We start from the raw sequence: 13,672 nt of genomic DNA, 5'->3' as shown, positions 1-13,672 counted from the left end.
TTTAATTAATCGCATGACTTCACTAGTTAACTCACGATTAATCACAAATTTTATATATGTTCTAATACAATTTTAAAAAAAATCTAGGTTTTCATACTCTTGTTAACAAAAGTAGGAAAAAATGTTAAACTAATAGAAATAGTTCAAATGAATTTTTGACGTCTATAGCCGTCAATGGCAGTGAATGAACCACTAGCGCACTATGTTGTGAGTTGAGCATCCTAACAAGTCAAGTGGGACGGACGGATTGTTGGCCTCCCCACAATCCAGCGCCGAACATCTCCTCCACGTCTCTGTCTTCACTCCCTCTCGGCCGGGGAAAGCCGTGTCGGGTCCAATTAGAGCCGCCTGCGCAATAGGCTCACACACGGATGATGATGATGATGATGATGAAACAAAATGCTCCTCACGCAAGCTTAGTGCTATTGATGTTTCTGTTTTGTTTCTGTTTTGTTTCCTTTCTCCAGAGCGGCGATGGAAGAGTTGGGCACGGCAGGCCACGCCTCCATCACAAGCAGACGCTTCTTCCCGTCTTGTCCCACTTGTGGAACTTTAACACGAGCCACATCAACCCGGGTGAGCGCACACGCTGCTGATAGCAACATGTCCGTCATGTCATGGACGGATGCATTAATGATCCAATAGAAGCAAAACGTACACACACACACACACACACACACACACACAATCCATGCAGATCAGCTGTCAGGCTGAAGAAATTTACACGCCAACCCGGCGACACGCGTGTAATAAAAACGCAATCTAGGGACGGGCAAAGTCGATTCTGGCGGCCGGCGTGGCAGAAATACGAGGCCCCGCCGCCGTTTTCGACCCTGACCTCGGTTGCGTTTGAAATAACTCGTCGCCGGGATGACCTTTGGGGGACGGAGGTCACCACGCAGCGGAGGGAGCAGGTGCGAGCATGTGAAACGAGGAGCGGCGCTCGATGGCATCCGTCACTTGAGTGCGGAGGCCTGTCGAACCAACGCCGGCCTCGAAATGGCCGTTAGCATCTTAGCTGCAGTTTTAGCTTTCATTGTGTTGCTTCAACGCTCTCAGTTTGGATTGACACCGCGTGGCTCAAATGGCACCATTCCGTTTTTTTTCGCGTTCACAATTGTGCAGGCGGTTTTATGCGTCACGGCAGCGCGAATAGTACGGAGCAGCATAAAATATGCAAATATGAAGAGTAGACACTGAATATTCATGTCTCAAAATCGCAGATTTTTTATTTTTTTCCAACCTATTACGGTTAGCTTTACAGTAGCCTGTTATGCTACGTTCAGACCAAAAGTCGGGGAGGCATTTTATATATATATATATATATATATATATATATAAAGGAAGCTAAATCGGATATACCTGATTAATGCTACCTGGATGTTATCACCAATCGGTGATTTCAGCATTCACATCTGACCAAACTACACGAATAAACACTTTTTTTTTAAAAAAATTTATGCCTGCTGTAAATCTCAACTGCAGCAAAAGAATAGACATTTAAAAAATGCTATAAAGAGAAAACGTTGAAATTCATATTTACATTCCGTAGTATTGTTGTTGACTTCAGCGTTGTCACAGTTTGGTGTTGAATCTTACCAAATTATTAAAGCGCAATTTGAGCGTCTGCTTATTGTGTTCTGAGAACGCAAACGCTCGGAAACGCCGGCTGGTCTCGTCAGCCGAGGCCGGCTTGAACCGGAGCACAAACTGCGATCGCAGGCGGGCTCGCGCGCCGTCGGGATATTCATCACAACACAAGCCTCCACCTGCTCCCGCACGTGACGTCAGGACGGATCTCGCTCACAAACGCCGCGCATGAGAGAACCTTTGCACGCGGCTGCAGTGGAAATTAAAAAAATGAAATCTCAGGAAAATAAAATAAAAAGCAATGTGAAATTAGTACCGACTTTGCATATGAATTTAACGACAACTGCAATATCGTGATATAAAAATCGCCACGATGTCGTCGTCGTCGTCATGCCACGATATTAAAAGCAGCAGATCTGTTAAAAAGCTGAGGTTCCATTTGTGCGATTCCAGCACCCTCTGGTGGTTAGTTTATTAGTGCAGTTACATTTTAATTAGGCATGTTGTGGCCACGTACGTTTCAGACGCACGCTAATTGCAAAATCAGTAAAAATACAGTCAGGAGCGAAGGGGGTTGCTTCAGTGAAAATGGCTGCGAGTCGATGAGTATTTAAGTGCAACTAAAAGTCAGAAACAAATTATTTTCGGGGACAATCCATGCGTTGATTTCCCCGAAGGAAGCGAGGCGTCCTTGAGCGTCAGCTTGTGACGTCACACATGCGAGTGCACGTTCGCCAAGCTGCAGGGCGACGCTCGAAACCGGCCAAGTGGTGATGCCTTGCAAAGGTCAAAGGGGGCCACGGGCCATGCACACAGTAGGCAACATAACCCAGTGACATTTCCGCATGGAACTCGTCCCCGCCCCCCTCTCCTCCCTCCCTGCCAGCAGCAGGTCAGTCCTCGCCTCTGGATGCTAGCCGCACTCGTCAGACCGTCAAATGTGAACCCTCACTATGTTGCACTTCTTCGATTCGGTTGTGAGTTTTCACAGGAAAGTCCCAATTGAGAGTTTTGAACCTTCACTGTGGTATGTTGGGCCACGACTGAGCACTTCTTGAAGACATGCAGCAATTTTAGAGTAGAGCTGGTGAATAATTTTAGAATAAAAAATGACCCAAGTAGGGGTCAAAAATGGACTGATCCTCTACTTGGGTCAATTTGACCCAACTTTGAGTCAAGAAATGACCCAGAAAGTGAATCGGTCCATTTTTGATCCATAATTGGGTTACTTTTGACCCAACTAATTTTAGAGTGTACAATCTAAAAACAATTGTGTCAAAAATAACCCAACTACGGGTCAAAAATGGACCAATCCTCTACTTGGGTCGATTTCACCCAACTTTGAGTCAAGAAATGGGTCTTCAGCACAACCCAGAAAGTTGGGTCAAATTGACCCGTAAAGGGGATCAGTCCATTTTTGACCCATAGTTGGGTTATTTTTGACCCAACAGTTGGGTCAGAAGTAACTTGGTTTGATTTCACCCATTTTTTTGTCAAGAAATGGGTCTTTCAGCGTAAAACTAGTCATGAATATTGGTCAGGTCCTTTACTTGGGTCAAAAAATTGGGTCATTTTGTCCAACATAACCCAGAAAGTTGGGTCAAATTGACCCATAAAGTAGATTGGTCCATTTTTGATCCATAATTGGGTTACTTTTGACCCAACTGTTTTTAGAGTGTAACGTAGTATCTGTGACTTTTGAGTGTGTATGGCTTCAAAAGGCAGGGCCTGGCCTGGTGAGTGACGTGAGTGTCATCAATGATTTTGCTGGCTGTTAACTGGCGAACCCATTTTGGGTTGGGAGAGTTTTCTTCAAACATTCTAAAATAAACGTTACTTTACTTGTCACTTTTTTTTCACTTTGCAAATGTCCCAAACACACAAAATTAACATAAATCCGCAATGCAGGATATTTTTTATGACGCCATCGTAATTGTTTCTTGCCGTTTTTATTTTTGAAAACGTGGTAGCAGAGCAACTAATTGAAAGCGAACAAGGAGGCGGCAGAGTGTGTCTCCGACATCTCAGCGAGATTAGCGCATGCTTGGGGAAAAGTTTGAAAGGCGTCCAGTTTCTTCTAAAAATAGCCGGCATAAAGATCGTGTGACCCTCAAGGGCTGCAGGTCTTTTTTCTTGGCGGCCGCTGAGTGCGGAAAACCTTCCGGGCCAAGACGGGACGAATAAACCCCGCCATGGCCTGAGAGGAGATGATTACAAAAGAAAAAAAGAGGACTCATATTAACCTCGGTCAACTTTTATGAGGTGCAGAAATAGTCTGGATTTGTCCACTGCTTCGCTCCATGTTGTGAATGTGAGGAAAAGGATGTTGCACATCTTGTGGGGTTAAAAGTAAGCGTGGATTTGCGGTTTTGTGCGTGCGTGTGAGTGTTATGATACGTTAGTCAACAGTCACACCTGGCACGGATTTGGTTTCATGTTATTTGAGATGAAGATTGATGGAACGTGCGGCTCATCAACAAGTCCAACTTTTCAACTGACAACAAAAAGTGCAAAAGTTATTTATTTATTGATCATTTTACTACAAATGAGGGAAATGACATTAAAGCAGAAATCCACGTAAATTAATAAAAACGCAAGCATGGCACACGTGTTTTGTCTGCGGTTCTGTGTTTGCTATCATTTGTGCACGTGACCTCTGAGTCTGACGTCATCATGAAAAATTCACTGGACGCTTCATTAGGTACACTTACAGTAGCACTTCATTTCAACTTCTGCAATAATAATAGTAATATTAATAATAATAATTGTTATTATTATTATTAGTATAGTAGTATTAGTAGTAGTTATATCATTATTATTATTAATATTAACATTGCTGAACAGGACATTTTCATACACTCATAATAATAATAATAATACATGTAAAATAGCCTCGTATATCAGATCTTATTGGTAGGCTACATAGGGCGTTTCGCTATTGTCATGTTGCCATGGGTAACCGAAATATTAGGAACAACTCTCAGAGGGCACTGCTACACCTCTGTCTACTGTCTAACCACAACAATGACGTCACCTACTAATATAAAGCAAAATTCATAAAACGACGAAGGCTGGATTTTTGATACAGTGGACCTCAGCAGGTGTACCTAATAATCTGCTTATGACTCTCATCCATTTTCTCTCTCTCTCTCTCTCTCTCTCACCCCATCATCCATCCATCCATCCATTCAATCACATCAAAGCCGTCACGTGATCACCGCGGGAGCGAGAATGCGCAAAGAGCGGCCACGACCAGACGGAGCTTCTCGACAGCAGCTCTCGGAAAAAAAAAAAAAAACCTCACTTTGCCACATTCACGTTAGCACAAAGAGGGAATGAAACAGGACTTCGATCTTTTTTTATTTATTTATTTTATGTAGGGCGAGCGATGGGAGTCAGCCAATCGTCGTGCGCGTGACGTGGGAGCGCGCTGCTGTTGCGTATCCTGTTGATTGCGAGCGAAGAAGGAAAAAGGCTCAGCAGCCAGACGGTCGAACCTCCGCCGAGAAGAAGCGACACTGGATGGCCTCACTCCAGCGTTCTGCTTTGCACACACAAGCCCCCCCTTTCTCGCCGCGGGAGCCCCCCTTTGTTTCGCGCCTCGTGCTTTTTCTCCGCTGCCTCGCGTCCATGCGAGTGAACGACGTCGACGGTGCGAGCGCGTGCTTTTGTCCACGTGCATTGATGTAGCACGCAACGAGGACGAGATAAGGTAGGATCGCGGCAACGCACGCGCGCACCTTGTTTGCCGTTCGTAGTCCACGCAGCATCCGCACACTTTTGTTTTCACCGCTCGGAGCCCCCCACGCGCACACGCGCACGAGCAAGCGGGACCTTTGTCTCCCGGCTGCCTCCCGTTTGCGCGTGGAGGAGCAAAACGGGGTGAACATGCGATCCGGGTGACTCTTTGCCCCCCTTTCTCCCCCCCCCCCCCCTCATACAGAGCCCTTATCTCAGCACGTGGAACCCCGTGGAAGGATTTGATTGATGACAAATCAGCCATCAATAAGGATTCTTGTCTAAATCGGGAATTACGCATCCAAACTGGGATCTATGAGCGGAAAAGTGGCCAAGCCTAAAGAAGACAAGGATGCTTCCAAGGGTAAGTGGCCAGATCGCGTTTATTTTTTGGCCTTGCACTGAATGCTTTATTAACCCCCCCCCCCCCCACCACCCCAGTTCAAAAATCATAAAAATAGGAATGAAGGTTGTCCATTCACCCCCCGACCCCCCCTGCATGGTGCACCGGGTCACTGTGAGCAATGATGGCGAGCTGTTGTCAGCATGTGGACGCCGCAGGCCCACATTGTGCACGACGAGCTTTTGTTTTGGTGATTGCAATGCCGCAGCCAATCATAGCACGCATGTAGATTGGAGGCAGGAAAGAAAACAGGATGGAGACGTGTCCATTGTCTTCTCCTGACATCCTGTTAAATTAATTGTCTTCATCGCTAAAGAAGAACAAACAAACAAAAAAAAAAACACATCATATTTGAACCCTTGGTTTTTTTTTTGCACCCAATTGCCGGAGCTGGTTTGTTCGTTTTATCGCCATGGCGACACGGCCGAGTCGGGGTTACCAGAGAAACCGGTGCATGCGCACGCCAGACACACACACACAAGTGAAAGTGCGGCGGCTGTGCAGGGCGACTTGACCCAATCGCGTTGTTGGTTCTTCTGCTCATTTGATTGGAACTGGAAAGTTTGAACTGGTCACAGCCAAACAAAAATGCCTGACTGGTTTAGTGTGGAAAAGATGCTACGAGTCATTTCAGTATCAATCATGGCTAGGAATTATTATTATTATTATTATTTTTTTTTAAATGGCTTCGCAGAACTTGTGAAGAAATAGGATTTAGACTGTGCATTATTTTTATGCATCCATTTTGTGTCAACTGGAGCCCAGCGATGACTTGAGAGCTGACAAGCAAGCATTTTCTTGACTGTTTTTAGTGAATCCATCAAGCAATATTTGTGGCTACAAATCAAAGTGTTGCGAGTCGCCAGCGGACACGAGCTTCGTTGCCCCCGTTTGCGAGCTGCTGCGATATATTCAGGCTTTGTTGCATGTCAGTCAACTAACTATAGTTGGGTTTACATCCACCCGTTTTTGTTAGAATTTTCAAGAAATGCGAAAATAAAGCTGAATGGAAACGCTAGAAATAATAATAATAAAAAAAAAAGGCCCCAAAATTCTCCAAAAAGTTTTAACGCTTGGAAAGGATGGATTTTTTTGAGGCGTATCGAAAAAAGGAAAATGCTAATTTCGGCTAAAAAACGTTGTACGTTTTGTAGTCCTAAAGCAACGTCAAACGATAAAGTAAGGTATGTTTGGGGGGACGACGAAACAGAAATCTTTTTGGAATGAATTAAAGAAGCGAATATTAATGCAATTTTAGATGGAAAAGCGCAAAGAAACGCTAAAAGTTTTATCAAGATGTACAAAAGCAAACTCATACGACGTCATCGCACGGCGCAGTCACTTCCTGGTTTTCTTCCTGGTCTTCTTCTTCTTTTTAAATGACTGCTGGATCACATCTCTTACTGGTGTATAGCGCCGCCTACAGCGGTGGAGTCCCCTCTCAATATTCGCAAAAAAGTACAACAGATGGAAACGGGCAGAAGTCGCATGTCAGTTTTGTGCATTTTCAGCAAATTCGTAACAATTGGATGGAAACCCGACTCGGATCGTCGTACCTTGTTCGTAACCTGCAGAGGGGCAAACGCTTGCGAGGGTTTGCAAAGGGAGCCAATGTCGATTGCTCGCTAAGGTTCGTTCAAAGTCCCAATTGTTTGCTACATGATATTTGGAGGCACGTGCGGAACTAGTTTAAGGCTCCACTTCTTATGCTAAACTTTTTGGGCTTCACCACCAATGTGTGTGTGAACATTTTAAAGCGCATAGGACTTAGTTTTTTTTTTTTTTTAAAGGGGAATATTAGCCTATGCTTAGTTTGCGACACTTGAAATCAGACAACTTTTAAGCGTGCGTCTGTTTTCTGCTGGCAAGCAAGTGAGAGAAATGTGCCGGCAAAATAGATTTTGCGATTAACCTGAAGAGCATCTTTCTCTCTTGAACTCCCCCTCCAAATCAATGGCCGCCGTCAATGGCTGACTCACTCAACTTCCATGGCACGGGCCCATCCAAAATGCATCTTCACCTTTTACACAAGAACGAGAAAAAGGAAGCGCTGCGAGAGCCGCGTCAAGATGTGGCATCAAAAAAAAAAAAATGGTCTGGGATTGATTGTTGATTATCGCAGCCTCAAATAATTTGTGGTCTAAAAAAAAAAAGATCATGACATCAGCTGTGTGGAGCTGCAGCCTATAGCATCCGTTTTGGTGTTTTTTTAAGTGACATAAATAGAATTTCAAGGCTACTAAACAATTATTAGCATTTTGGTTTTATAATCACCCGCCTGTGACAACGTTAGCGTTATCTTAGCTTAAGATGTGTTGATAGTTAATTCAAGTAAATTGTGTTGTGCATAATTTCAACGGTATTTTGATGTCACTGAATTTTTTGTTTTGTTTTGGCCCCCTTAACTCTCCACTGCGATTATAAATACACTCTAAAAACTGTTGGGTCAAAAATGACCCAACTATGGGTCAAAAATGGACCAATCCTCTACTTGGGTCGATTTGACCCAACTTTGAGTCAAGAAATGGCTCTTTCAGCATAAAACAACTCAAATATTGGTCGGATCCTTTACTTGGGTCAAAAAATTGGGTCATTTTGTATAAAACCTCCCAAAAAGTTGGGTCAACTTGACCCATAAATTGGATCGGTCCATTTTTGATCAACAACTGGGTTACTTCTGACCCAACATTTTTAGAGTGTCGTATCATTTGTCTGTAAAGTTTTTGTAAGTACCGGTACACCTCTGCAGATAAGCAAATACCCCCTCTGCACTCTCTGAGCGCCACCGCCACCTACTGTATTGGATGTGCAATTACACTTTGTTCAAGTACGGCCAACAAGGAATCGCATGCGCCTCCCCAGCCCCTCCCCCTATTTGAGAAGCACTGACATATGCGCACCATTTTGCGTTTGTGCCAACCTGTTGAAAATTTTCCGGCTCCGCCCCTTTATTCCTGTGTGGTTCGAGTATGTACTGTATTTGCAAGTGAACATTGTGGCCTTTTTTGTGAGTGATGCGATTTCCTTGGTGGGGGTCAACGCCACGCCGCTTGTTCGTCTTCTTTCTTCTTCCTCCTCCGACGCATGCGGCGCGGCGGACGTGTGGAAGGATCGTCGCCGATATCAACACCCGTGATTCATGTGGCGTTAGCTTCCTCGCCGTCCTTGTGAAGCTAACGCGGGGCGACAAAGTGATGCGCGGCTGCGTGACGCACGCACTCCCTCGGCTCTGCGGCGCCGAGCCGGAAAACTCCAGTCTTGTTTGCGCGGCGAGTATTCACATCAGAACGGCCTCGTTCGTCTTCACCGGATGGACTCGTGACACAAGATCGCGTCTTACCGTTTGGCATCTTTTTTTTTGCAGTAGTGTGTTGGGAACGTTACTTTAAAAAGGTAATTATAGTTACTAATTTCTTGCTTAAAAAAGTAATTGAATTACTTCATAATAATAGTAACTCATTACCAGGCAAAGTAACTATTTTCGCTACATCATTTTTTTTAAATATAAAATTATTTGGATTTGTATTATTTTTTTATTATTATTACTATACAAGGAATTCAAATTATGTCCAGGCTAGGATGTTTAAAACATTTTTTGTGAATATTTATGTCACACAAATGCCTCGCGTCATAATGACATATATAATGATAAATTATTATAATCTACAAGTAGCAGCAAACATATGCAGAGGTACACTGGCTATTGCGGAAAAGTCGACACACCCCTGTTAAATTGGCAGTTTTTTGTGACAATGGCAGCAAAAATAAAAATAAAAATTGTCAAAAATAGCCCAATTCACTACATAAGGTCAAATTGACCCAACTTTCTGGGTTGTTTTGTACATTGGCTCGTTTCATGTTAAATGTTTTGTACAAAGCAACCCAGAAAGTTGGGTCCAAATGACCCTTTTTGACCCTTAAATTGTGTTATTTTGTTGACTCAACTGTGTGTGCCATTAATGTGCCTGGCACAACTCTTTCTTTGACTTGTATAACACAATTGAGAGAAAACAAAACAAATCAATAACGGAAGTAGAAATAATAAAAATAACGGGGGTTGCACAAGTGTGCACACCCTCTTGTAACTTTGGCATGTACTGTAGCTGTGTTCAGAAATCGATCACTCGCAGTCAAACTCGTAAAATGGGAAGCACCGCACACCTGCAAACAATAAATGACTTTGTTTGACCGCAAATAAATTTCAGCTGGTCTAGTAGGCTTTTTAGACTTTTTTTTTTCTAGCACAAGCCATTGTAATGTTGACTGTTTTTTTGACACTGTTCATAATTATTCCATCTTGACTAAGACTGACTGCCAACACTGTCACCATTTAAAGCGTCTTTAATAAAACCCCATATAAAGTTCAGTTGCTCTAGTAGGCTTTTGCTGACATTTTGTGCTAGTACTGACCTCGTGGAACTGTTCATAATTCCCTCCAGTGAAAGTTATCTTGGTGGTGAGTCGTTGTTGTTTTTGTTGTTTTCTTATTATGGCCAAAAAGGAAAACCTTGATCTAATTGGACCATAACATTTTCCCACATGTGTTCAGGAGATTTTGTCACAGGTTGTCGACCACATTAATAGTCTTGCAATTTGTGTGTGTGTAAATTACATAAAGCTGGCATTTGAACAGGGGTGTGTAGACTTTTTATAGCCACTATATCAGGCTGCTTTTCCCCTGAATGAAGTAATTTCCCATCCCGACGTTAGCACTCAAATGCAGCAACGCATCCACGGCACGTGTTGGTTCCCTGTCAAGATTCTCCCCCGGTTCTGACGCAGATCGGGCGACGGCGCCGCCCGCAGCAAAGTGACTCGCCTCGCATCAGAGATGTGCCAGTCTCCGTCGCGACATCGCGTGCTGATCCGTGTTTGGGAGCGTTGAGGGCTCGTCCTGGCTTCCTGCGTCAGCTCGGGTTTGGGAGTGATGCCGTCGACACGTGATTGGCGCTTTGGATTTTTGTTGTCAGAGGAGACGGATGAAAAAGCTTAGTTTAACCTTCAGCGTGCTGTTTGGGTCCAATTTCGTTCTTTTGCCGTTAAATTTGCTGACTTTTGCACAAGTGACCCCCCCCCAAAATGACCCCTCATCTTTAATGATATCAAATTGAGAATACTTAAAAACGTGATGTCATCCTTGCCGTTTTGTAAGCGTCTCTTGACAAAAGAAAGGCCCTCTGTGGATTTCTTTTCCTCGGTTTGATAACTGCTAATTGTCCACAAAGTGCCACTTCTGCATTCTGTCTCTTTTTAGCCATGTTTATTAGCAGCTATATGATTATCATGCAGACAAAAGGCAATCGTAGCTCCCACTGAAGCCAGCTTTCCGTCCTGTTTTGATCTCGGCGCCGATGGCATAAAAAATCCCGCCTGGCAAGGCAGTAGCTTTCCTTTCCTTAAATTGAAGTTGCTCTCAAACAGCTGCGGCTGTCAAGCGCTCGCATGGCTAACATATTTCTTCTCCGGTGGCAAACGCTCATCTTCTGCCAATCTATCATTTTTTTTTTTGTCTGGCAAATATTCAGAGATCACAATTCTCAGCTCGGATTTTCGTGTGAAGGACATTATTTTCTTTTTTTCGGCGCAGAGGAATCAATCATGTTTATTGATGAGGTCCAAGCGGGTAGAACCGGTTCTGGGACAACTGTCCGTCCAATTTCTATAGCGATCGTCCTCGTTGGGGTCCCAAGTGAGCTGGAGCTCATCCCAGATGACTTTGGGTGCGAGGCGGCAGCTGCGCCCAACTTGGCCTGCGCAACAATCAATCACGCGGCACATATAGACAAGCAAGTGTTCACATTCACACCTACGAACAATTTACAGTCCAATCACCACATGGCAACTGTCCAAGCTGTGGCCCGGGGGCCATTTGTTGCCTGCAGTCCATTTTTAAGCTGTCTGCACTCTGCAGTATGTAAAAAAAAAAAAAAAAAAAAAAAAACTGTAATCCGCTGCTCATAAATTAGTTTTATATACTGTAGAGCTTTTTTGAATATGCAAAGATGCAAAAGAACGAGGGCTGCTCAATTTATAAAGAAAATATTAATCCCGATTATATTTGGTAGTCACAATAATAATAATATTTTAAACAAAATAACGTTTTTAATTTTTAAATAAAAACATTAAGTCAAATAAAATTCTTTGAAACACTATAATTACGCAAGTTCCATTTGGATGAAACAAAATTGATCAAATTGGTTATTTAAAAAAAAAAAAAGGTGAAAATATATAAATTCAAACAACTCAAAATTAGTATTAATAATCTTTTCTTTTTTTAACGATTATGCTGATTTTGTAATTGTGGAGTGTAATGTATCAAAATTCAATTACAATTTTTTTATTAATTGTACAGTTAAAATTAAACAATGTTTCTCTTTATAACACTGTGGTGGATAACTAATAAATAAATCATTTTTAAAAGCAAAATGCTTTTCTTCAATTTCTGCTTTGTGTCAAAGTCCAAATTGTGAAAATGTCGCATCATGCTTAAAAAATGGTCAGCTTGCGACAGATTTTGGTTCCGAATGTAGAGATTGGATTCGGCGGCTTTTCAGAACAAGGGCGGATATTTTGGGGTCTGTTACAGGGTCTCGACCTTGTAAAATCCTCACCTGTTCAGGTAGCAGTTTTTTAGTTGCCCTGGTATTCTTTGATTTTTATGTATGTGGATCTCATGGAAAAAAGTTTTGAAATCAGTGCTATGGTGTCATAAAAATGAAATAATAGGCCTAATAATCATAATAATAATCACATTTTGGCTCACAAAACCTTCCAGATAGTAAAAATCAAGCAAGTGATCGCTCATGACTTTGTAAACCTTCTAAATTGGGGCACTTGTAAGTCAAGGTAGCAACTCTTTGTTTCAAGTCTTGTCCAGCCTCATAATTGCATCATTTTTTTTTCGTATTTGTTGTTGTTACGTCACCTCTGCCAGAAGTGTTTTGCCCTCCAAGCCTCTAAACACTTGAATATTCCAGTGCATTAGTCAGCATGCGGCTGTAATCCGCAGACTTTTTGAGGTGAACGGCTTTGGGAGCTCAGCGCCCGCTGGAACCCGTTGTCGCGCGTCCACACAACTCACCAAAACAATTGCCGGCTGTGGCCCGACTTTTTGTTTAGTTTTTTTGTACGGTGGTCCGCGAGTGACCCTGTTGGCTTTCGCGCTGCCGCTCTTGTTTTCACTCGCAGAGCCGCTGACACTTTTAATCTGTGCTGAGGTTTTGGCCGCGAACGTAAAAGCATCTGGCCGCGTGCCGACGCGCTCTCGCACTGGCAACGCAGAGGACGCAATCGCCGCTAACGATGTTGAGGGTCAAATATTGATCTACTTGATCGTCCAACTGCGTTTTCGCGATGCCGAGATTTCGTCAAAATAAACGCCTTGTTTCGAAGGTAACGGATTAGTAACTCGGGATTTGGGATTATGGAAAATGTTACTTTCAGAAATGAACAACGTAGTGCAACACAAGTTAATCCCGTGGAAAAATAATCCTCGTAATTGTGCTGATGTTTGTCATAGTCCGACCAATAACAATAATGACGCGTTCGCTCGACAGAACATGAGATTGTTCAGCTCGCTCAGCACTTTAATGGCCAAAGATGGATATGTGAGGACATTATTGTCTTAATATCACACACACAAAAAAGAGATGACATCATCAGAAAATGCCACAGCCCAAAATGACCTTGTTAAAAATCTATCTCTCCATCATCTCAGTTTTTCAGATAAAATGTCTCGTTTTCAGAAATCTATTAGCAGAGTTTAAAAATAAAATCTCCGTCTTCTGCGCTCTTGGAAGTGAACTGAAGTGAGTTTATTTTTAATCGACGTAACCCACTTAAGAATATTTCATCACATTTGCCTCAGTTGGGAATATTTATTGCAAAACTTGACACAACCAGCAGATGATATTTGTCTTGGTATTGCGTGTTTTTTTTTAT

At 43.0% G+C, this 13,672-nt stretch overlaps 1 protein-coding gene across 2 annotated transcripts in view; it reads left to right on the top strand.

Moving 5' to 3' along the window:
- The first annotated feature begins 4,800 nt into the window (after window positions 1-4,800).
- fgf13a (fibroblast growth factor 13a) overlaps window positions 4,801-13,672 on the top strand; it is a 96,427-nt gene continuing 87,555 nt past the window's right edge. Inside the window, exons 1-2 of one of the 2 annotated variants that reach the window (XM_077578168.1) lie at window positions 4,801-5,302; window positions 5,534-5,692. In XM_077578168.1, the coding sequence (XP_077434294.1) occupies window positions 5,644-5,692 (49 nt within the window). In that variant the 5' untranslated portion in view covers window positions 4,801-5,302; window positions 5,534-5,643. The remainder of the gene's footprint in view (window positions 5,303-5,533; window positions 5,693-13,672) is intronic. The other variant, XM_077578165.1, reaches the window with a different exon arrangement.

Source organism: Vanacampus margaritifer, chromosome 10 (genome assembly GCF_051991255.1).
Source record: "Vanacampus margaritifer isolate UIUO_Vmar chromosome 10, RoL_Vmar_1.0, whole genome shotgun sequence".
Lineage (NCBI taxonomy): Eukaryota > Metazoa > Chordata > Actinopteri > Syngnathiformes > Syngnathidae > Vanacampus > Vanacampus margaritifer.
Note: the sequence above shows the minus strand (reverse complement) of the source record. Positions and strands in the feature narration are given on the sequence as shown.